The sequence below is a fragment of the Tiliqua scincoides genome, chromosome 2 (genome assembly GCF_035046505.1).
Source record: "Tiliqua scincoides isolate rTilSci1 chromosome 2, rTilSci1.hap2, whole genome shotgun sequence".
In the NCBI taxonomy this organism is placed as follows: domain Eukaryota; kingdom Metazoa; phylum Chordata; class Lepidosauria; order Squamata; family Scincidae; genus Tiliqua; species Tiliqua scincoides.
This window is the reverse complement of record NC_089822.1, coordinates 211199715-211225037: the sequence shown is the minus strand read 5'-3', so window position 1 is coordinate 211225037 and position 25323 is coordinate 211199715. Positions and strand designations below refer to the sequence as shown.

General features: G+C 42.7%; 1 protein-coding gene across 3 annotated transcripts in view; it reads right to left on the bottom strand.

Moving 5' to 3' along the window:
- IARS1 (isoleucyl-tRNA synthetase 1) overlaps positions 1 to 25323 on the bottom strand; it is a 130144-nt gene that overhangs the window by 55212 nt on the left and 49609 nt on the right. For all 3 annotated transcript variants that reach the window (XM_066618229.1, XM_066618230.1, XM_066618231.1), the window contains 3 exons: positions 6811 to 6937; positions 5288 to 5361; positions 987 to 1181 (listed from right to left, as the gene is read on the bottom strand). In XM_066618229.1, the coding sequence (XP_066474326.1) occupies positions 987 to 1181; positions 5288 to 5361; positions 6811 to 6937 (396 nt within the window). The remainder of the gene's footprint in view (positions 1 to 986; positions 1182 to 5287; positions 5362 to 6810; positions 6938 to 25323) is intronic.

The window sequence follows — 25323 nt, the reverse complement described above, 5'->3', positions numbered from 1 at the left end:
GTGCTGCCGGCCCACCACTACCAGGAAGCTGCAGGGCAATATGACATGTGACCTAGAAGTAGCTTCTGGGTCATGCTAATGCATGACCTGCTTCACTGGCCATGCCACATCACATCTCACCAGATCACTTTGCAGTTGCCTGGTCCAAAATCAGGTCATGACTGGTAGGTCATGACCCACTGGTGGATCATGACCCACAGTGAGAACCATGACACAGCCAATGATGAAGGTTATGTGCTGGTGTGACAATGAAGCAACTTCCAGGTTGCCCACCATTTCACCCTTCAACTTCCTTGTTGCAGAATGTCCCTGACCCACCACAGATGACAAGATAGGTGGCAAAGGTATGGGCATTGGGAACCACTAGTCTAACAGATACTATACAAAAAGGACTGGAGGAAAAGGGGAACATGGACACTCAGACACCAATTCTTAAAGTAACAACCTAGAGAATGACTGCTGATAGAGGCAGCTCTCAGAAGGGAGCAGCCAAACAGCTACCAGATATCTAATCTGATTAACCAAGTGACCCCTTGGGGTGCCATGACAAGGACCACATGACTGAGATACAAAGATCTCAGTTTCCACATTGAGAACCAATGCGATTTCAGGAGCTCACTGTCCTACAAACAAGAATTCCTTGCACATAGCAGGATACAGGAAGAGGAAGCAATTCCTTCATTATACTGTAATCCCAATCCACTCCTTCTCCTGCATCCTGACCCCTCACTAGGAAGTAATCCACAAAGTTTCCCTTCACTGTAGTACTGTCGACTATAGATGGTCCCTGCACAAAGGGATTACAAGATGTCTATGTTCACAGTGATTATAAATAAATAGTGGTGATATTAGAATTCATGTCCAAAGCTTGATTAGTTATATAAGTGAGCACGCAAGCCAAATGATTTTTAACACTTTTTAAAGTTAGACTAACAAATGCTCTACAAATATAAAATCTTACATAGGTCAATGGAACAAATATTTACCATCCTCTGGTTTGGTCAATGCCTTCAGCAATAAAGTCAGCAGGAAAAGCATCTTCAAATTCTCTCTTCTTCTCAAATGGATAATGTACTTGGGCATAAGGCATGCTTCCACTTTCAAACCAACAGTCAAAAACTTCTGAAACTCGATGTAATACACCTTTCCCACACCTTGATGGAATGGTAATGTGATCAACACTAAGGGAGAAAAATATATTCAAATCAACATAGACAACTCCCATTACAAAAGTTGGAAATTAGCTTTAAATATTCAAATTACAAAGTCAGGTGATTATTCCAAACAGTATTTTTCTAGTGTCTGTCTAATCTTTGAGAACTCCTGGATACTTTGAGAACTCTCCTGGATACAATCTCAGAGGATTGTAGATAAGCTGTTGCCCTTATCTTTAAACAAGGGAAGAGGAGGATCCAGGAAACTACTGACAGATTAGCTTGACATCAATACCTGGAAAGATTCTGGTATTTTTCTGAATTTGTTGTTTTCATTGTAATTGTATTGTTATTTTTATTATATACCAATAAAAGCAGGGGAAGGTCCTGGAACACATTATTAAACAGAATGTCTGTGAGCATTTAGGAAATACAGTGATTTCTAAGAGCCAATGTGGGTTTGTCAAGAAAACTCATGCCAGACTTCCTTTCTTGATAGTGTGACTAATCTGATAACCATGAAAATGCCATAGGCATAGGGTACCTAGATTTCAGGAAAATACCTGACAAAGTCTCTCATGATACCCTTGTGGAAAAATGTGGACTAGATTGTACTACTGTTAGCCAACACCCTGGAAGACCAAATCAAGTTTCAAAGCAATCTCGACAACCTCAATCATTGGGCCCATGCCAACAAGATGCAGATCAACAGAGACAGAAGTAAAGTCCTGCACATAGATACAAAATGAACACAAAACCAGAGGCAAAAGTACATAATGGGGAGGGGAAGATTTGGCTTGGCAGCAGCATGGATTAAAAGAATCTAGATCACAGTAGATTACAAACTGAACATGAGCCAGAAGTATGATGAGGCTGCCAAAAAAAGAGCTAATGCACTGTTGGGATGCATTAATAGAGGCACAGAGTACACACCATGAGAAGTAATAGCACTCTGCACTAGTTGGACCTCACTTTGAATACTGTATTCCATTTTAGGCACCACATTTTAAAGACATTAATACGTTGGAGTGGGTTCAAAGGAGGACCACAGAGATGGGGAAACCAAGTCCTATGTGGAACATTACAAAGAGTTTGGAATTTCTAGTCTGGAGGAGACAAGACTAAGGGGATATAGAATAAATTTCTTCTGGTAACTGAAGGGCTGTCACACAGATGCAGGGAAGCACTTGCTTATCTGATTCCCAAAGGCTAGACTAGAATCAATGAGTTGAAGTTATAGGAAAGTACATTTAGGTGAGGCATAAAGAAGAATTCTGTAACTGTAAGAGCTGTCCAGGACTGGAACCACTCTGTCTCATGCAGATTTAGACTCTCTCCTGTTGGATGCTTTCAAACAAAGGCTGAACAGCTACTTATCAGCAATGTTGTAGTCACCTGCACTGAGTAGCAGGCTGGGTCTCCAAGGTCCCTTTCAATTCTATGATTGTGTTTAACATAGTGTGGGGCCAAGGGGTTGCAGGGGTCTTCTGGGTCCCTGAGAGGCAGAGGCAGGGCACCTCAGGGTCCAACCCCAGCACTTTCAGCTTGGCCCAAGCAGCCTCAGTACAGTTGTGGGGGAAGGGGGTTACATCACCCTGGTCCTTCTCCCCACCGTCTCGGGCTCCCTCGGCCCCAGCCAGCTCTGGCTCATGGGCTGCCTGCCTTCTGCTCTCTCCAGCAGCCTAGCTCCTTCTGCCTTTCATCCCTGGCCAGGCTGTGCTTTATGCTGGGGACCAGACCCCTCAGGCCCCACCCCTTCCTCCTGATCCATCCCTCCTCCCACCTCCTTCTGCCTCTCTCTCTCCCCCCTCCCCCCGCTAGCTGGTGTGTAGGGGCTGCTGGCTAGATCTTCCTCCCTGCAGTGGGTTGGGTTTGTGACCAGCGCCGCCCCTGTAACCCGGCCAGAAAGGGGGCAATGGCAGACTCTGGACTTTCAGGAGTTCTGCTGGAGGCCTGCCCTGCTGTCAAGAGGTCTGCCTGGTTTTCTCCCTCTCAGGCACCCTGACAGCACCTGCATCAGGCTCACAGCCATACGGCTGCTCCCGGGTGGGGGACAGGGCCACATTGTGAGCCACTGCAACTGCCAACAGAGTCTGTCTGGACCTGCGCACCCCTGGCTAGGCCTCCTCTGAAGCTTGGAAAGGGCAGGGCTGAGGTCCAGCTAGGAGCTCCACTCTGTGGGTTGTATGCCACTTGACTGTGGTCCACCAGAATCCGCCCCCGATACCTGGCCAGCAAGTCTCCCCTTAACCCACTGCAGCTCATCCAGTGCACAGGGGGCTCTGCCTGTGGCAACTCTGTTCGCCTGCAGCTGCTGCCACCCAGACCTGGGGCTGCCTCTCCTGCATTTCTCTTCCCAGGTAAGTCAGGGAACCCTGACACATAGTTTCACAGATTTTCTAAGAACCCCATTTCATCCAACACTTTTAAAGGATTCTGCTCTTCTAGCACAAATGTCAAGGATTTTTTTTTTGTATTGGCAACCTTCAGTCTCGAAAGACTATGGTATCGCGCTCTGAAAGGTGGTTCTGGCACAGCGTCTAGTGTGGCTGAAAAGGCCAATCCGGGAGTGACAATCCCTTCCATACCGGGAGCAAGTGCAGTCTGTCCCTGGTCTGTCTCCCTGACTATGGGCCTTCCTTCTTTGCCTCTTAGCCTCAGACTGTTGGCAAAGTGTCTCTTCAAACTGGGAAAGGCCATGTGTCAAGGATTAGACTAGCAATTAAATTCTTATATTGAACACTGCAAGCTGAAAGATGCTCTAATTTCCCCACATCTCTCTCTAAGTCAGTTTTCAAAGGACAATGGTCAAGACACACTTGGAGTAAACTGTGCTCCTCAATGAATCATTGCCTTTTAACCATTCCTGTTAGTAATTCAATAGTCCACAGTCTAAACCTGTCTACTCAGGCAAGTTATAGGTTCCACCACCAGCCTAATATTCTACAAGCCAAGGTAAAAGATTGTGAGTCCTTTTGGGACAGGAAGCCATTAGTTGCTTGTTTGATTTTCTCTGTAAACCGCTTTGTGAACTTTCCGTTGAAAAGCGGTATATAAATACAGTATAATAATAATAATAATAATAATAATAATAATAATAATAATAATAATAATAATGGGGATGATCTATATCCAAGGGGAAAGGTTAAGCCCCCTCTCCTACCAAGTCAGTGTTTCCTTCAAACTGCAGACTCAGCACCTGCCTATTATAAGACAAATAAAAGTTATTTAAAACTCTATTATTTTAATAGCTAACATAATACATCACTTAAGCTAAAAGGTGGGGAGAAAGGTCAATCAAGGCTTGAAAGTCTGCATCAGCTTTATATCAGCCTGGACCAATTTACAGCCATACTTGACCAACTATCTGTGGAGCAACATCCTCACTGCTCTTGGAGGTTAAAGTCATGTATTCATTCAACCATAGGAACTGTAAGCCTGGAATTCTCCTCTCTTCTGACCTCATACTGTTCACCAGTCAAACAATCCTCTACCTCATGACAGGGCTGTCAAGGATAGAGAGTGGCAGCAGTTTTGATTCATGAAGAAAGGTGGTGGTGACTTCTGAAATTATTTGGAATGTTGGCTAACAGAGTTGCTGGCTTCTGGTAGTCAAAGATTTCAAAGTCTTTGCACCAGAACTAGTAGGTAAGGATGCCATCTCAGAGCAAGAGTTTGTGCACAAAGAAGCAAAAAGGCATACATGCATACATATGTCTGCACACTTAAAGGAGCATTAGGTGTCGTGAGGACAAGCATAGGATGGGACATCAACTACACTACTTCTTTATCTAAGAAGTAAATTCTTTGCACAAGAAAAGAGAAAAATACATTTTGATTAGATGGTTAGCATGACAAACTTAGAAGAAAAAAATAAAATTACTTAACTGGTATACACACGTGCATGAAATGGTATTCTCTGCTCCCTCCTTATTTAAAGATGAGTATCCATTTTCATTTTTAAAAATGTTAGAAAACAATAAATTGAATGCCAGTTCATTCTGGCTTGGGCATACAGCATTTGCTAGGTTCCAGGAATAGTGGATTTTTTAAAAAAGGTTCAGCACAGACAAGCAGGCACAGATCCTGACAAACTCTAGGAGATTTTGGCTTCCTTTGCCACAATCACTAACCTCTCTCTATGGAGATCGGTGACTTTCACTCCTGACAGTTCTTCCAGTTCTGCTACAGATCCAATACAGACCACCTGTTAAAGAAATATTGAACAAGTATTAAGCAATACGTACTGTAAAATTAAAATATACCCCACCACTGAAGCAAATGATTGCAAGGAGGCAATTGAAACTTTTTTTACTAACTATCATGTTTTAGCGAGACATTTGTTCTGAACTACATCTACATATACAGATAATAAAGAATGAAGAGCTCTTGAGCAAGGTTTCCGTTAACAGCCTAACAGGTTTAAAACATGCTCACTTGAGCTCTAAACACATTTATAACTTGACCCTAAGTAAGCAAGCAGACTCTGATGATTGCAGTATGATTTCTCATTGGGTCAAAGCATATGCCTACCATTTCCCCAGAAACCCACTTGCCATTGCAGGGGATCATCTAGTCAGAGGACATCATTAAAAGATACTCTGATGTTGTTCCAAGCCTATCAAGTAATTGCAAAGGCCAAACTATCAGGACTGCAAATCTGTCTGAAAGCAGCTGTGAGGAGCACACCCTTTTCATAGACATTTAGACACTCCAGTTTATTTAAAAATAAAGACTGTTTACAAGATTTGTTGGACAGTGAGCTGATGAGCAACATTGCAGAAACAGTAGATATGCTACAAGGAGCTCGCCCATACCCACAATATTAACTACAGTGTATTGCCTTCCTGCTTAAGGGCCCAATGCTATCCAATTGGATAGATTGCTATCCAATCTAATGCTGATGCAGCCACAATGTAGACCTGAGGTAAGGGAACAAGTGGTCTCTTTCCCTGAGGAGGCCTCCGTGATTGCTGTCAGCCAGGGTGACCAGATACAATGGAGGACTGAGTGCCTATACTTTTAACCATTGTATAGAAAAGGGAATTTTGGCATTTGCAGCCGGGTTTAAAAAGTTGCACCTGTCAAAATTCCCTCTTCTATACATACAATGTTTAAAGGTATAGGCACTCTGTCCTCCATTGTATCAGGTCACCCTGCTCCCAGTGCACAATGTAGCATACACCCTATTGGCACAACTGCATAAGTACTGGCAAGTTGGATAGGACTGGACCCTGAGTGTCCCACTGTGAGAAGGTTGCTAAGGAGCATAACTATCCCAAGAGATAGTAATCTCTTTTCCTAACCCATGCGCTGTTAGCTAGCAAACTACTAGGGCAGTTTCAAAGTCAACTTTCGCATTAAGCCAAACTCAAATCTAAACTACTCTCTAGTTCCAAATCAGACTAGATAAGAATCCCAAAGCAAAATTCTGCTTCCATACAAATTCTTTGGGAAAAATGCACATTTTCCAGAATGTGCATGTACAAGCAAGGACTCATACCAGGGGAGATTATTTATTATTTATTTTATTGATTTATATCCCGCCTTTTTGCCCCATGGGCACACATCAATTATTAGTGCATCAAGATTAGTGCATCAATAAATTATATCCCCATGCAAGTGTATGGATGCTGATTTTTAGACTAGCTCTTACCTCTTCAAAGTCATCACTAACCCACAATGGGATAGGTGTCCCCCAGTATCGATTTCGTGAAATAGCCCAATCGCGTGCATCTCTCAACCAGTTTCCAAATCGCTTCTCTCTAACAAAGCCAGGAACCCTAAATTTTTTTAAAAAGAGAATCTTATTTAAAATGAATAATCTCAGGACAAACCATTCAGCATCCATTTTCTTTTGAAGCTCAAATTTTAGAATGTTGACAAAAGTTCTTTGCCAAAGGATCAGGAGCAGAGAAACATGATCAAACACCCTTTGCCTCCACTCTCACAAAAATGCCCCTTCCCCTCCTCTTTCAAACACACACCAAGCAGCCTTAGTCAAGGTTAAAGATTATATTGATATTAAGCATAATTATTATGAATTGATTAAGGTTTGTTACATGGGTATAGTCTCACAAGGCAGAGCACAGAGATTTGAGGATAAAACAAAAAAGGCCCCAAATAATTTGGGGAACCTAAACTTTGAGTGAAACATCAAACTGATGCAATGTGTTTTTGGAGGATTTGCTCACTGAAATACAATGCATTTGGACAGTGAAGTGATTTGGCTTCCTTATACCTTTGTCAGCACTTTACCACTATTCTTCAAAACACACTGTACCTCAGGAATGAGGTGGGTATAAGAACAAAAGGACGATTAAAAAATTCTTATGAGGGAGAAACACACTCTTCTAGCCATCAGTTATATAAAACAAAGGTCATAAGGCCATTTTCCCCTATAAGGCCATACCCTGTCTTAGGAATGCAGGGTTAAGTTTTCCTTGGCTAAGAAATCTGCTCAAGAATTGCAACTTGTCTGGCAGAATTAATTATTATTATTATTATTATTATTATTATTATTAACAGTATTTATACATCACTTTTCAACTCAAAGTTCACAAAGCGGTTTACAGAGAAAAATCAAATAACTAAATGGCTCCCTGTCCCAAAAGGGCTCACAATCTAAAAAGATGCAAATGAATACCAGCAGACAGCCACTAGAACAGACAGTTAGAGGGTTTTAAGGGACATTCTCTTTCTTTGGGGGGGGGGTGTTAAACTTGAATGGTCATTTCCTAGAAAATAGGTAGTTTGCTATTTTCTTCCCTAAAATGTACTGTATTTTCTTCACACTGAAAACATATTATAATTCATTTTGACTTTAGTATGTAAACTGTAGAGTAAAAAAAAGGAACAGATTCTTCCCCCCCCCCCGATTTAATCATGCAATATACAAATCACAAATCAACAGTCCATTTCGAGTCTCATAAACACAGCAGGTAGAGACCTAGACGATCCATTCCTTCAATCTTACATTTCTTATGTATGGCTAAAACATATGTTGAATGTATAGACTGCCATAAGAACATAAGAACAGCCCCACTGGATCAGGCCATAGGCCCATCTAGTCCAGCTTCCTGTATCTCACAGCAGCCCACCAAATGCCCCAGGGAGCACACCAGATAACAAGAGACCTCATCCTGGTGCCCTCCCCTACATCTGGCATTCTGACTTAACCCATTCCTAAAATCAGGAGGTTGCGCATACACATCATGGCTTGTAGCCCGTAATGGATTTTTCCTCCAGAAACTTGTCCAATCCCCTTTTAAAGGCGTCTAGGCTAGACGCCAGCACCACATCCTGTGGCAAGGAGTTCCACAGACCGACCACACGCTGAGTAAAGAAATATTTTCTTTTGTCTGTCCTAACCCGCCCAACACTCAATTTTAGTGGATGTCCCCTGGTTCTGGTATTATGTGAGAGTGTAAAGAGCATCTCCCTATCCACTCTGTCCATCCCCTGCATAATTTTGTATGTCTCAATCATGTCCCCCCTCAAGCGTCTCTTTTCTAGGCTGAAGAGGCCCAAACGCCGTAGCCTTTCCTCATAAGGAAGGTGCCCCAGCCCCATAATCATCTTAGTCGCTCTCTTTTGCACCTTTTCCATTTCCACTATGTCTTTTTTGAGATGCGGCGACCAGAACTGGACACAATACTCCAGGTGTGGCCTTACCATAGATTTGTACAACGGCATTATAATACTAGCCGTTTTGTTCTCAATGCCCTTCCTAATGATCCCAAGCATAGAATTGGCCTTCTTCACTGCCGCCGCACATTGGGTCGACACTTTCATCGACCTGTCCACCACCACCACAAGATCTCTCTCCTGATCTGTCAGACAGCTCAGAACCCATCAGCCTATATCTAAAGTTTTGATTTTTTGCCCCAATGTGCATGACTTTACACTTACTGACATTGAAGCGCATCTGCCATTTTGCTGCCCATTCTGCCAGTCTGGAGAGATCCTTCTGGAGCTCCTCACAATCACTTCTGGTCTTCACCACTCGGAAAAGTTTGGTGTCGTCTGCAAACTTTGCCACCTCACTGCTCAACCCTGTCTCCAGGTCATTTATGAAGAGGTTGAAAAGCACCGGTCCCAGGACAGATCCTTGGGGCACACCGCTTTTCACCTCTCTCCATTGTGAAAATTGCCCATTGACACCCACTCTCTGCTTCCTGGCCTCCAACCAGTTCTCAATCCACGAGAGGACCTGTCCTCTAATTCCCTGATTGTGGAGTTTTTTCAGTAGCCTTTGGTGAGGGACCGTGTCAAACGCCTTCCGAAAGTCCAGATATGCTGGATAACGCTGAAGCCAAGAGATGAAGCATCAGATGCTCCTGCTATCAGATCTGAGCAACCATGTAAAGGCAGGAGAGAGAATGTGAAGCAAAATCCCACTTTTTATAACCCAGGGTTTTACAACCAGATTTCACCTGTGGTATTGGATATGGGGAAGTGTCACCTAAGCCCCTGAATCTCCCAGTGGAATTCAGGTGTGCTTCACAGTCCATTGAGCTGGCTCAAAATCAAGTTGTTTTTTTTTTTGTTTACCAGCCAGCTAGGGAAGAAGGGAAAAGGTCAGCAACAGCAAAGGAACAATGACTACTGCATCTGGATGACTCAGCAGCCCCATCAGGATGTCACAGCATCACAGAAGCCTCTGTGCTGATAGAAAGTTCAAAAATAGGTGAAAAAAGAAGAAAATCAGGGATTTTCACAGACCAGCTGGATTCAATGGACCACTGTCTGAATTGGGATGCATAGGATTGTACTGTGTGATAATAACACAGGCCAACACACATTTTCCTTCCTTAAACATTACACCAATTCCTGGGCATATTTGGGGTGCCGATTCAAAAAATGGCATCCGTTTTGCCCCATCACGTCTAGTTTTGGAGACACGGCAAAGCCTCCTTAGTGAATGGTTCAAGCAGCTTCCTCATGAGGAAGCTGCTTGAACCATTCACTAATGAGGCTATACTATATCTCCAAAACTAGATACGATGGGGCAAAACGGATGCCATTTTTGGAATCGGCATTCCAATTTCATATCAAACCACCATAAAGTTTGGAAAAAACTTTTCTAACCCTCAATTTTGTAGGCCTGTGTAATGAAATCATGTATGCGAAACACTTTCAAATAGGCAGGTTGTAAGTACCAAGCATTACAGGTGGGATGCTGTATCCCACTAGTATCCTTGGGGGATCTGTTCTCAGACCCCGTGGACAATGAAAATCATGGATAATCAAATCCATGATTTTTGGCTCCATAAGCCTTCCATAGGACATATAAGAATGCCTTATATGGCTTCAAAATGTCACACCCTCGAGAAACTGGAAGTAGTGTTTCTTTGGCCAAAACAGTCAGTCTGAAGCTTGCAGAGGCAGTGAGCAAATGCACTTCAGAAAGTCCTCCAGAGGTGACCGGAGCACAGCTCCAGCTGCCTCTGGAGGGCTCAGGTAGGACCAAGACTGCTCAACGCGGGTCCGGGGGACCCATGTTGAGCCACATCTGCAGATACACAATCTGCAGATACGGAGCCCCCACCTATACAAATGTTCTTGTGTAAGAGACAGGAGTACTTGAATCTCTTTTATTCTCATTTTATTGTCTACAACATGCTCACTTACAAACAATGGGACTCCAATAAGGAAACTGATGTTGAAATCATCCATGAGATCAGAGTATCCCTCAGATACAGAAGTACAATCTGTCGATTGACACAAAGTCTGCACCAACAAGCAAGCAGGCTGTAAGTTTCAAATCTCTTTGCATGACAATATCTTTTACGGAATAAAGAGTTTGTTGAATTGACAAAATGAATGCTAAAGATGAATTGTTCAAAGTTCTAGATTTTATTCTTCTCTCCCAAATTCCTACAATTTTTCAAAGCTTCATTACAACTTAAAATTACCCCACCTAAATACTATTAAATACCAACAGAAAATAATTTGAACAAAGTCCATCAACAGAAAGACATTGCAGATTTAATTTCATACTTTGGGGCTTGGGTATACTGTGAATTTTTCTTTACTTTCTATAAAGTCTTAAGTTATTTTTAGTTTGCTGAAAATATGGAATGGAATGTCAAACTCCCAGCCGAAGAACTGTTAAAAAAAAAATCTAGAAAAACTCTGCAGTTTAGCTTTCAGATAGCATTTGTTTCCCTGCTTTAAACGAATGTAATTGCCTTTAAAAGTTTTAGAGTCTGAACTTATTACTGTTACACTCTTTATACTGACCTTGAGAGGCCCTATTTAAGTAAAAGTGGAAAACTGAATTAAGATAAAACAACATTTGACCAATTCACTAATGTGGAAAATGAACTTTGCAATCTGGCTACCATAGGTTGGCTTTCCACTTTAAGATGCTGGCAGATGGCACCTGTAAATTCATGTGGATAAAACGTTACTGAAATTAGATGCTATGGAAGATCCATAAAGCAACAAGGCAAGCAAAAATTATATTTCTATCCCGCATAAATATTTAGGAATATCAATTCCTACAGATAAAACACAGATGAGTGGGTTAAATTTTAACAGTGTGATACATAAGATATTGCTGGATTTGGACAGATGGACACCCCCCCCCCAAATTTGTCCCTATACAGAAAGATTAATATACTTTAAAAGAGTATTATACCATGTATTATATACATTTTGCATGCAATTTTTTTATGTATACCACAAAATATATCAATAAACTTTATGCGCTGTTCCAGAAATTCCTGTGGGGGTCTGCGCTGAATACAATTTCCTTAAAGATGCAGCGTCCATTTAATTGAGGAAAATTTGGATTTCCTTAGTTTATATTATCGAGTTTGTCTCTTAACTTCTAGTAATTCTTGGGATTACTTTTCATGTTTCAGAAATTCACTTTGGGTTATTTTGGAACTGTCCTCTGTGGCTCCTCTTCCTAAATGGATGGCTTTGGAGTCAACCAAGTCTGAGCACTAAAGCGCAGACCAGATCCTTCCTACTCATGCTGGCAACATGACAGAGGCACACCAGAGCAGGTAAGTCTGGTGCAAGAGTTGGAATGGGGAGGGATGCATGCCACTTTCCAAGGCCTGATTCACCTGATCAGATCAATGCAGGCTTGTACCAGCAATATCACTGGTGCTGGTCCAAGCTGACCTGTTGCGGCTGCTGGGGCTTACCCTGGGGCAAGGGGCCAAATGTTCCATTACCCCAAAGGAGATCTCCATCATCCAAAAATTCCCTGTGGGATGCAGTGCATACCACACTGGTGCTGCTGCATCACCACACAGGGATTAATGTTGGGTTGGGCTGGGCTGTCAGAACTGAGCATTTGAGGATTATCAGCAAGACATCTGACTGTAGCATAGCAGCAAGTTCCATCTGCAACTTGAATCTGGCATCAAGGTCCACTGCATCTGAATACCTGGTTTTGATCACCATCATAAAAGAAAATATTCCTGGGCGACTGTGATACAAACCTTATGTTTGTGCAAAGCATCCTGCCGCCCACAGAAAATACTGCTGATTTGATCCAACACTAGTAAACCTACTCAGGGAGCCTCTGTAGTGTAGAGGGAGTACTATAATTAGGTCAGAGTGTTTGATTGACAGCAATGGCCCACTCTAGAGATAGTCACATGCAAAAAGTTATACTATTGGAGAACCAATATACTGTACAAAGAAAGCCCAAGCACAGTGACCCTCAAGAGCAGAGATGAAGATATTGATACTCCATTCCACATCAAGAGGCTGATGAAAATGCCTCTTCTGATGGAAACACCTTCACTTGCATTGTAGAACTAAAGTGGAACCAAGTAGATGTTTTATATTCGGATCCACATATGCATCCTGATTGTCACCATATCTGCATGTGTAAGTTGGGCTAAGCAAACAGCACAGTTCAGTGCCATCCAATCCAGAGAGCAGATCTCAGGGTCTGGCAGTGCAAGTAAGAGTAAAAAACGATCTGGTGCAGGTTCACACATGCGCAAAGTAGTTGTTGCACATGTAAACACCTGCTAGACCAAAGCCAATCTGTCTGCCAGCCAGCTATTGTTTGTCTGACATAATAGCACTCTATATAAATTTGTTCCAACAGTGGAACAAAACTATGTCTCAATACCACGGGATAGTGTTTTCCGTACTGCGGTGGCAACCTGATGGTTGGCAGCTCAGGAAACTGACAAGCTGAGAAGGAAAATGTATTGAACCCTGTGGAAAGTGAAACCGAGCTGCACATGCACACTTACTTATGAGTAGGCCTCTTAAATGTGCCTCAGTCCACTTTGAAGGGTAGGCTGAGAGGAACCCAACACCACCAGAATGGATCCAATTCAATGAACACAGCCCCCCTCCCAAAACAGAATGATGCAGAAGTACCCTGCCTTCCAAGCTGATAAGAAAAATGCAATGAGCTCTATGGAAAGCAAAATTGAGCCACAAGTGCTGTTTACTCACAAGTGGGCAAACCTGTATGGGCTCCTTTCAAAGACCAGGCAAAGGGGAACCCAAGGACACCAGAATGATCCTGATCTGATGAAAATGGAGCTCAAATGTTCCAGAAGGTGTCCCCCCCACTGTAGTAAAAAGGATAACTGTGGAGGTTGGAGCTTTTTTTTCAGTCTTGTAAGGCTAGGTGAGCCAGAGAGAGTGTCATTTTTAAAAGTGGGTCATGGTACTAAAAAGTTTGGTACTAAAAACCACTGCCATAGGATAAAGCCAGAAAGGAAGACGCAGGTTACAAAACCGCTAATGTTTTGTTAGAGATAAATCCACTCACACTTTCTTATACGGTAGAAGTCAGTGCCATTTTTAAGTGTCACATTCATCTTCAGGAGCTCCTATCTGCAGTACTATCTCCTTCTCAAATGGTAGCAAATTTAAAGGGAGACTGCCATCTCAGCAGAATGTAAACTCTTGATTTATTGCTTTATAACTACATCTGTACAAAATTATGGCAGTTTCTATTTTCTTGTCATTTGTACAGTACTTTGGATAGTACTTGTTCTAGGACTCGCAGTATGGATTTGAGTCTCTCACACAGGCTGAATGAACTGTCTCATTATCTTCCACCTAGCAGAAGATATTATTTGTTTTATGTGGTGGCACTTGGCACCAGTATAACTATTAAAATATGGCACAATAAAAAGATTGTTAAACATGTAACACTAACTATAAAATTAAATTACTTTTGCTTTTAATTAATCTGCTAACATTACTTTGGAATACACACATTAAAATTCTTTTTTTTAACATCAAAAAAACCAAGTTTCAAAACAAAACCATGTTTATATTAAGCTATCTTAACATCCTATAAGATGACATATTAAGCCTTTACACAACAGTTCATAATTCCCAAATCATTCTTTCCAATTTCATGAAATCACACTTATCTCCCCTGAATTAAAGAAACCTAGAAACTAAATTTGGTACACCTGCTCAGTTCATCCTTCCCTCCCCCTGCCCACTTGCTTTGATGATCATCCAGCTCACTTTCACACAGAGAAAGCACAACTATACTGTAGCTCCTATATACCACTTGAGCTATATCAGTTCAGTCTCAAAATTGAGTAAACTGGGTCTCCAGCAGGAAAGCAGAACCTTGACCTTTCTAGCAATCCCAGTGAAATCACAGTCCAAGGGTCCCAAGCATAGACTACTTATAGATTTGCTGCCAAAAAGACAAGCTGAACTGTTTGCCCACCCACCCACCATGCTGGTGAGTCACAAACCTAAGAGTAGCTCCTTCTACGAATAGCTTACTTATATACATAAAATATAACTATCACACAGTCACACTCCCATATGACTAAGATTTGGGGTGAGATAGCACAGTTCCTTCAGGCCTTAAGAACCCATTAGCTTTCGAGATTTGCCTCTCCACTTGCCCCAACTGTGGAAGCAATTCTAAAGTATATCTAAATAAAACAGATTGCTATTCATTATACAAGCCTTTGTAGTAATAAACTCTCCAACACCATACAATTTACATTGCCCTACAAGAACAGAGAAAGGAAATTGACATCTCTGCTTTTGTATCTTGATTAAGCTATACTGCCATCTAGTTTTATAATCCTTTAAGGATTATAAAATATAAGAGAGGCAACTTAAAGGGAAGAGTAGTGTTTATGCATGTAATAGGGGCCATAAGGCTTGTCATATTATTCAAATTCAATGGCACTCTTCAAGAACAATCCATTTTAGCCAGCCACTCACCAAACCCCCAGTCAGACAGCAACTTCTGGATATTCTGAATATCGGCAAACTACAGATATTCAAGCAAAACTGCTTTTGAGAAGTGGGGGGGGGGGGAATAGAGGCCTTGGCCTGGTTACATTGCAGTTGAGAACTCTTCCTCCCATTCCAAGGTAGTGGTGGAGAAACAGTTATGACTCACACTATGTTGTTGGCAACCTTCAGTCTCAGAAGACTATGGTATCGCGCTCTGGATGGTGGTTCTGGCACAGCATCTAGTGTGGCTGAAAAGGCCGATTCGGGAGTGACAATACCTTCCACACTGGGAGCAAGTGCAGTCTGTCCCTGGTCTGTCTCCCTGGCTATGGGCCTTCCTTCTTTGCCTCTTTGCCTCAGTCTGTTGGCCAAGTGTCTCTTCAAACTGGGAAAGGCCATGCTGCACAGCCTGCCTCCAAGCGGGCCGCTCAGAGGCCAGGGTTTCCCACCTGTTGAGGTCCACTCCTAAGGCCTTCAGATCCCTCTTGCAGATGTCCTTGTATCGCAGCTGTGGTCTACCTGTAGGGCGCTTTCCTTGTATGAGTTCTCCATAGAGGAGATCCTTTGGGATCCGGCCATCATCCATTCTCACGACATGACCGAGCCAACGCAGGCGTGTCTGTTTCAGCAGTGCATACATGCTAGGGATTCCAGCTCTGTTCCAGGACTGTGTTGTTTGGAACTTTGTCCTGCCAGGTGATGCCGAGGATGCGTCGGAGGCAGCGCATGTGGAAAGCGTTCAGTTTCCTCTCCTGTTGTGAGCAGAGAGTCCATGACTCGCTGCAGTACAGAAGTGTACTCAGGACGCAAGCTCTGTAGACCTGGATCTTGGTATGTTCCGTCAGCTTCTTGTTGGACCAGACTCTCTTTGTGAGTCTGGAAAACGTGGTAGCTGCTTTACCCATGCGTTTGTTTAGCTCGGTATCGAGAGAAAGAGTGTCAGAGATCGTTGAGCCAGGGTACACAAAGTCATGGACAACCTCTAGTTCATGCGCAGAGATTGTAATGCAGGGAGGTGAGTCCACATCCTGAACCATGACTCACACTATAACAACAACATTAGACAACTGTTTGAAGAGATGGAAGTCAATAAGTTCAGGCCAGCTGAACTTTATCCTTTTCCTCTAAACTGGTGTTTTTCAACTAGCGGTACTCATACTACCAGTGGTACTTGTGGTGGTGTATTTGCAAGATGCCCAGACCCCTGCCGCCTGGCAGCAAGACCAGCAACGCAATGTGACAAGCAGCGGTAGGTGGCTTGGCTAGGCAGGCAGAACTCAAGCATGCTCTTTTCATATGCTCAAAAAAAGCTCTCCCATCCACCCGGAGCCTCTTACCAGAATTTGTCACATTGCATCTGGCCTCCCAATCCAGAAATAACTAGTGATGTCATCACCAGTTACTTTCAGTGGTATTTTCAATAAGTGGAACATGCAAAGTGGTACAGCAGGGAAGATATGTTGAGAAATGCTGCTCTAAACAGCTATTAAGAACCAATATATCAAATTACCTGTTTGTCATGTACACACACTACAGGAGTGTCATGCAGGGAGGGAGGGAGAGACAGACATGGAACAGTACCCTTCTGACCTCCTTAATAGGGATATCCTCACTGGATTGCAGCAAAGATGGACACTTGAGCATCCAGTAGACCAGAAAATTATTATATGCTTGTGGTCCCCTATCATCATACATAACAGGTACATAACATACATATAGATTCACATCACATTCACACAATCCTCCTCTTTCAAATGGGGGAGGGGGAATTGCTGGAATCAGGTTGTGGCAGTGGGTCGGGACCCACTAGGTGGGTTGCGAACCAATTTCAGGTGGGTCCCCATTCATTTCAATATTTTATTTTTAATATATTAGACTTGATGCTACCTTGGTATGTGACAGCATTTGGGAAAATGTTACAGACCTGTACTTTTAACAAGCTACTATGTATATTCTTTTAACAATGATAGGCAATGGGATTTACCCTGGTTAAGTGTGAGTAGGATTGCAGCCTAGGATTGTTAAAAATGTTCCTGCTTGATGATGTCACTTCTGGCCATGACATCACTCCTGGTGGGTCCTGATAGATTCTCATTCTAAAAAGTGGGTCCTGGTGCTAAATGTGTGAGAACCACTGGGTTATGGTATCCACACCTAATGTCTATGCCTCTTACTTTGTCATCACACACACACACACACACACACACCCCATTGTGGGTACAGGATTCCAGTACAAGGACTGTGTAAACTAGCCCCCAACGGAACTGAAACAGACACCAACCAAGTTTTTTTAAATGTAGTCTGTCAACCCATCCGCACACAGAATCGCAAACACAAAGATTTAAACTATTTGAGCTGAACTCTGACTACTTCACCAAATAAAATGTCAAGCCTATATAGTTTATTTACTAATTAAATTACCACGAATGCTCATTACATTAAAAGTTAATTGCTTCACTGAATCCAAACAAGTGAAAGAAGCACAACAATTTGATCAGAGGTTTCTGGTCGTATCCAATTTCTTACACTCTACCCATCTCCCATCAGATTTCACGCTAGTAAATCATCATGTTTAAAATGGCAATAAAACAAACATGGAGAAATGAAGTCCCACAGCATACTACTATGCTTTGTTTAAAGTCAGTTACTAGTATTTCAATTTGTTTGTTCATTCCTTGAAGATACAGCAAGTAGATAAACTGATGCAAAGTTCTTAAAATATGCCATCTCAAAAATACATTAGTATTAAGTCACCTCATTAAAAACTAATTAGAAAGTCAATTAGGTTACAAAATTTATCAAACTATGTTTGATCTAGTTCAGCAGGAGAAATGCCTATAAGGAATAGAGAATATTCCAAAGAGACATCCAGTCTTAAGAGTCAGCAATGATTCTAATAGCAATGCAAGCATTACACCAATCACAAAGGTGACGACAACCTAGAAGGAATTAACTCCTCTAATGTCTCTAATTTTAGAACTCTACAATTTCCTTAAGAGCCTACTCAAAGAATAGATGGTACCACTGTGATCCTAACATTAAAAGATTTATATTCCACCTTTCCCAGGTTGAAGCAGATGCCCAGGGTGGCTTCTCGACATTTTACTCTCAACCCTACACAAGTGTCTACAAATATTCATAACATTCACTGCCACAAATAGAAATATTCACACATAAAAAGATCATGAGAGGTATCTTTCAAAGAACTAACATTTTCAAACAGACAAAATCTGGTAGAATGAAGACCATCTCATGTTGCTATTTGAACTGACTTCTAAAGTTCTAGTCTATAACTTTGTTTCTTTAATTCCTCAGATTTTTTTTTAGACACTTGGAATTACACATTTTTTTACACACTTGATGAACATCAGGTGATGACGCACAGCACTATATATGGTGCTGATGAATTTACATGGCCCAGACAATTTTCAGGACTTCAACAGTAAGATCCTATGCATGCCCAACCAGACATAAAGCCCATTAAATTCAAAGGAACTTACTCCCAGAATATATAGGATCACAGGCCAATTTTCATTTAAATACACATACAAAACACACACAGTTAAAACATTTTAACATCTGATGGCATTATAGTTAAAGTTTAACTAAAGCAGCACAACATTTGTTATTCTTTTGAGTTCTCCCAATTTCAATTTGGTATCTCCCCTGCTTATGAAAGTGAAGGCTGAACTGCATGATACTTCAGCAAACATGAGCTTAATTTTCCCTGCAAATGCCCCTTGCAACATTTCACCCAAAGTTAGACTAGTTCTATAGCCCTATAGGGAAGGCTGTGGACTGAAAAAGGTTGAATGAACCATTTGAAGGAAGAAATTGATAGGCAGAAGGATTAAGCACCTTGGCCTACTGGTTTTCCCTTAAATAGCTCCCCCACCTCACCACACATTTGCTTTACTAGCAAAACGTGGACTTGGGAACTCTGCATTTTCTTCCTAAGTTCCACGCTTAATTGCTCACAGTTAGAACCTGTTGGAGGCCTCTAAGTGACCTACTTCTAACACAATAGCACGGCATTGACTGTGCAACCATCTTGTAAGCACCACTTGAAAAATGCTATTAAAAGAAATGTGCAGAATACAAAGTCAGCCAAAATACATGACAAATTAAGCTATGAATATTTATTTGCAAATGCCATCCCAGAAAAAGAAAGCGCTGGAAGCCAGTAAATTAAATGTTCTATTACTACCTTTTCTGCAAACACATCATTTGCTTTCATGGAATCATGTATTATCATTTGCACAATGTATTTTTCAAGATAGTAAAAGCTTGCAAAAGACAACAATTAACACAGAAAACAAATAATTCATTCCCAACTATTCTTCCCATAAAGGCATCAGCAACTCTCAGTTGCTCAAGGACTTCACTTGCTATCACATCTCTTTTAAAAAGCGTGAACTGTTAATTTGCTTACTCCAAATGAGCAAGTCATAGTGAAAGCAATTATGGAAATTTATATAAAGGGTTTGCTTAAATTTAGCCTCCCTTAAAAAAATTTTTTGTAATGGGCAGCAGTTCTATGACTGTAATTATCAATGCCAACAGTACAGCAGAAAAGTCTGCCATGTTAAAGTTTTTCTCCCCCCCCCCAAAAAAAAATAGTAATAACAATTTGCTTCTGAAATAACTTTGCATTTATCAGACTCCCAAATCCTAAGGCAAGAAAGCTTGGACTCATTCTCAGATTTCATCAGTGGACAGCAAGAATACATGCAAGACGTTCTACTACATATTTTTCTTTCTATCACTTTTGTTAAGTAGTACAGGATTCTCATGGGTTCCATTCCAAGTACTCACATGGATGGCAAAAAACGCACTATAGCAAATCAATTTAAAAAACAAAGTTTCTTTGCTCTGGTGATTGAAAAACAGCCTTGCTGACCTTTCTGATGCAAGACAAGAAACATTAAGACGACAATCCATCAATCTGTCCTCCTTCAAGCACTTATAAAGGCGCTTCACTCAGTCCCTCCCTTAACCAATGCAAAGTGATCACCTTCCTTTCACTGCTCAGGGGGAAGGGAGGGGTCTCATGGAGAGAGAAGGATTGATGGTCAGCCACTGCCCTCTTTCTCTCTCTCTCTTATTAAGGAGGCTGTTAAAGGACTGTTCAGTTTTTAAAACTGATTTTAAAGGGATGCATTTTTCCCCTTCTCCAGGGATCAGCACATTCTGTCTCATTTGCAGTGGCCGTTCGTGTTGAATCAAATCCATGTCAAGACACAGCAGAGTAGGAGAAGAAATTGGGAATGGTAGCGTGATGGGATGTGATAGACGGTTTGGCACAGTGAGAGGATGCAGGGATAAAGGAGCGAACAAGCAGCCCACCCTGCGGCATTCCATGTACAAATGCTCTTATGCGAATGCCCGAAGTATCCGAGCAAAGATGGGAGAACTGGAATGTCTGGTGACTAGGGAAAACATTGATATAGTGGGCATAACGGAAACCTGGTGGAACGCGGAGAATCAGTGGGATACTGCAATCCCGGGCTATAAACTCTACAGGAGGGACAGGCAGGGGCGTGTTGGAGGTGGGGTGGCCCTTTATGTTAAGGAAGGGATAGAATCCAGCAAAGTAGAGATTGAAGGCAGGTCCAACTCCACCGTAGACTCTCTGTGGGTTAAATTACCAGGCCTGTGGAGCAATGTAATACTGGGGGCATGCTATCATCCTCCAGACCAGAATCCAGAAGTGGACCTTGAAATGAGGAAACAGATCAGGATGGTGACAAGGAGGGACAGGGTTGTAATCATGGGGGACTTCAATCATCCTCATATTGACTGGGTCAATTTGTGTTCTGATCACGAAAAGGAGACCGGATTCCTTGACGTGCTAAATGACTGTGCCTTAGAGTAGCTAGTCATGGAGCCCACCAGAGGGCAGGCGACTCTGGATTTAATATTGTGCGGTACTCAGGGCCTGGTTAGAGATGTCAATGTTATGGAGCCGTTGGGGAACAGTGATCATGCTGCGATCCGTTTTGACAGGCATGTCGGGGGAAGAGCACCAGGCAAATCTCTAACAAAAACCCTTGACTTCCGGATGGGCGGACTTCCCTCAAATGAGGAGGCTGGTTAGAAGGAGGTTGAAAGGGAAGGTAAAAAGAGTCCAATCTCTCCAGAGTGCATGGAGGCTGCTTAAAACAACAGTAATAGAGGCCCAGCAGAGGTGTATGCCACAAAGAAAAAAGGGTTCCACTAAATCCAGGAGGGTGCCTGCATGGCTAACCAGCCAAGTTAGAGAGGCTGTGAAGGGCAAGGAAGCTTCCTTCCATAAATGGAAGTCTTGCCCTAATGAAGAGAATAAAAAGGAACAAACTGTGGCAAAAGAAATGTAAGAAGGTGATACGGGGGGGCCAAGCAAGTCTATGAGGAACGCATGGCCAGCAACATAAAGGGGAATAATAAAAACTTCTTCAAATATGTTAGAAGCAGGAAACCCACCAGAGAAGCAGTTGGCCCTCGGGATGGTGAAGGAGGGAAAGGGGAGATAAAAGGAGACTTAGAGATGGCAGAGAAATTAAATTTCTTTGCATCTGTCTTCACGGCAGAAGACCTTCGGCAGATACCACTGCCCAAACGGCCCCTCCGGACTGAGGAATTAAGTCAGATAGAGGTTAAAAGAGAAGATGTTTCAGACCTGATTGATAAATTAAAGATTAATAAGTCACCGGGCCCTGATGGCATCCACCCTAGAGTTATTAAGGAATTGAAGAATGAAGTTGCAGATCTCTTGACTAAGATATGCAACTTGTCCCTCAAAACGGCCATGGTGCCAGAGGATTGGAGGATAGCAAATGTCACGCCTATCTTAAAAAAGGGAAAGAGGGGGGACCCGGGAAACTATAGGCCGGTCAGCCTAACATCTATACCGGGTAAGATGGTGGAATGCCACATCAAAGATAGGATCCCAAAACACAGACGAACAGGCCTTGCTGAGGGAGAGTCAGCATGGCTTCTGTAAGGGTGTCTTGCCTCACAAACCTTATAGAATTATTTGAAAAGGTCAACAGGCATGTGGATGTGGGAGAACCCGTGGACATTATATATCTGGACTTTCAGAAGGCGTTTGACACGGTCCCTCACCAAAGGCTACTGAAAAAACTCCACAGTCAGGGAATTAGAGGGCAGGTCCTCTCATGGATTAAGAACTGGTTGAAGGCCAGGAAACAGAGAGTGGGTGTCAATGGGCAATTTTCACAATGGAGAGAGGTGAAAAGCGGTGTGCCCCAAGGATCAGTCCTGGGACCGGTGCTTTTCAACCTGTTCATAAATGACCTGGAGACAGGGTTGAGCAGTGAGGTGGCAAAGTTTGCAGACGACACCAAACTTTTCCGAGTGCTGAAGACCTGAAGTGATTGTGAGGAGCTCCAGAAGGATCTTTCCAAACTGGCAGAATAGGCAGCAAAATGGCAGATGCGCTTCAATGTCAGTAAGTGTAAAGTCATGCACATTGGGGCAAAAAATCAAAACTTCACATATAGGCTGATGGGTTCTGAGCTGTCTGTGACAGATCAGGAGAGAGATCTTGGGGTGGTGGTGGATAGGTTGATGAAAGTGTCGACTCAATGTGCGGAGGCAGTGAAGAAGGCCAATTCTATGCTTGGGAATCATTTGAAAAGGTATTGAGAACAAAATGGCTGATATTATAATGCTGTTGTACAAATCGATGGTAAGGCCACACCTGGAGTATTGTGTTCAGTTCTGGTCGCCGCATCTCAAAAAAGACATAGTGGAAATGGAAAAGGTGCAAAAGAGAGCGACTAAGATGATTACTGGGCTGGGGCACCTTACTTATGAGGGAAGGCTATGGTGTTTGGGCCTCTTCCGCCTAGAAAAGACGTGCCTCAGGGGGGACATGATTGAGACATACAAATTATGCAGGGGATGGATAGAGTGGATAGAGAGATGGTCTTTACAATCTCACATAACACCAGAACCAGGGGACATCCACTAAAATTGAGTGTTGGGAGAGTTAGAACAGACAAAAAAAAATTTCTTTACTCAGCGTGTGGTTGGTCTGCGGAACTCCTTGCCACAGGATGTGGTGATGGCACCTGGCCTGGTGGGCCGCTGTGAGATACAGGAAGCTGGACTAGATGGGCCTATGGCCTGATCCAGTGGGGCTGTTCTTATGTTCTTACGTGTATAAAAAATCCATGTATAACAAGGTTGGACCTGCACTTCTCTTTATTTCTACTGCACAGTCAATTAAAGGAGATGTAGAACAGAGGATTGTAGAACAAGGGTTTTGCAAACATCATCACACTGGGCCCTCTCTAAGCCAAGAATTTGGCAGTACAGAGTTCAACAAATACACAACCGAGTTCACCTGACAACACCCACACACCCCACCCACACAACCCACTTGAAAAATGGGCAAACAGATAAAAAGAAAGGGAGGGAGCAATACAATATGATTTCACAGCATTTTACAAGTGTTGGAGAAATACATGGTCATCCTTAGGGGGATCTGACCAATTTAGCTGAATTGGGCCCTGTGCTGGGACAGCAAGTGGAGTAACCACAGCCGAAGCTGGTACCTTACTCTGCCTGTAGCAGACACTCTGGCATGGAATCTTATGTGCTGTGAAACTGCAAGGATAGCACAGCAAGTGGAACTTTGCTACTTGATGGCCCTCCCACATAAGAACATAAGAACAACCCCACTGGATCAGCCCATAGGCCCATCTAGTCCAGCTTCCTGTATCTCACAGCAGCCCACCAAATGCCCCAGGGAGCACACCAGATAACAAGAGACCTGCATCCTGGTGCCCTCCCTTGCATCTGGCATTCTGACATAGCCCATTTCTAAAATCAGGAGGTTGTACATGCACAGCATGGCTTGTAACCCATAATGGATTTTTCCTCCAGAAACTTGTCCAATCCCCTTTTAAAGGGGTCCAGGCCAGGTGCCATCACCACATCCTGTGGCAAGGAGTTCCACAGACCAACCACACGCTGAGTAAAGAAATATTTTCTTTTGTCTGTTCTAACTCTCCCAACACTCAATTTTAGTGGATGTCCCCTGGTTCTGGTGTTATGTGAGATTGTAAAGAGCATCTCTCTACCCACTCTGTCCATCCCCTGCATAATTTTGTATGTCTCAATCATGTCCCCCCTGAGGCACCTCTTTTCTAGGCTGAAGAGGCCCAAACGCTGTAGCCTTTCCTCATAAGGAAGGTGCTCCAGCCCAGTTTGAAATCAAGCTGGGTGCCATGCTTTGCGTGAGGACGCCATTGGCCCTGGGTTTGCCACTGTTGTTCATTCTGGTGAGTATGGGGGTTTTACAAAGAATTGTCTTTTTAAATAAAACCAAAGGTCCTGCACTTCCAGGTTTGCAAAAGCAGCATGAGCAGCACGGTAAGGTGCTTTTTTTCCCCCTCCAGAGAGCCCAGGCAGACCCAGGTCATACAGCCCCTAGCTGAAGGAGTAAAATCCACCCAGAGAAACAATATTAACACAAGGCAGGGGGACTTCTTCCATTAGGAATGCAGTTTCTAGAACTGTCCCATAAAGAAACACATAAAGGAAATTTAGTCCCTTCCAGGTTTAGTTATGTAACAACTCTTCAGCTATCGAGTACTTAAAGAATAGAGACAGCAGGCAATACTTAAATATAAAACTGCAGTCTTTGGAAAGAAAAAAGAAAAAGAAAAACACTGTAATCTCTGAACAAGTTGCTTAGCAGAATGCTTCACAAAGGTGGGTTGGTAAGAGGAAAACCAATTAAGTTCTCCCACTGAAGCATTTTTAAAGTAAGGGGTACTCTTGGCTGCATGCATCTTCTTTTATCTGCTCTGGAAAAAAAATCATGCCCCCACACACTCGTTTTCACTCCCATTCTTCTTGCCCCTACACCTGAGTAGCATACCTCTTTCCAAGTTCAATTAAAACATGATCAGATTCAAAATCCATTATTATTATTGATAATATT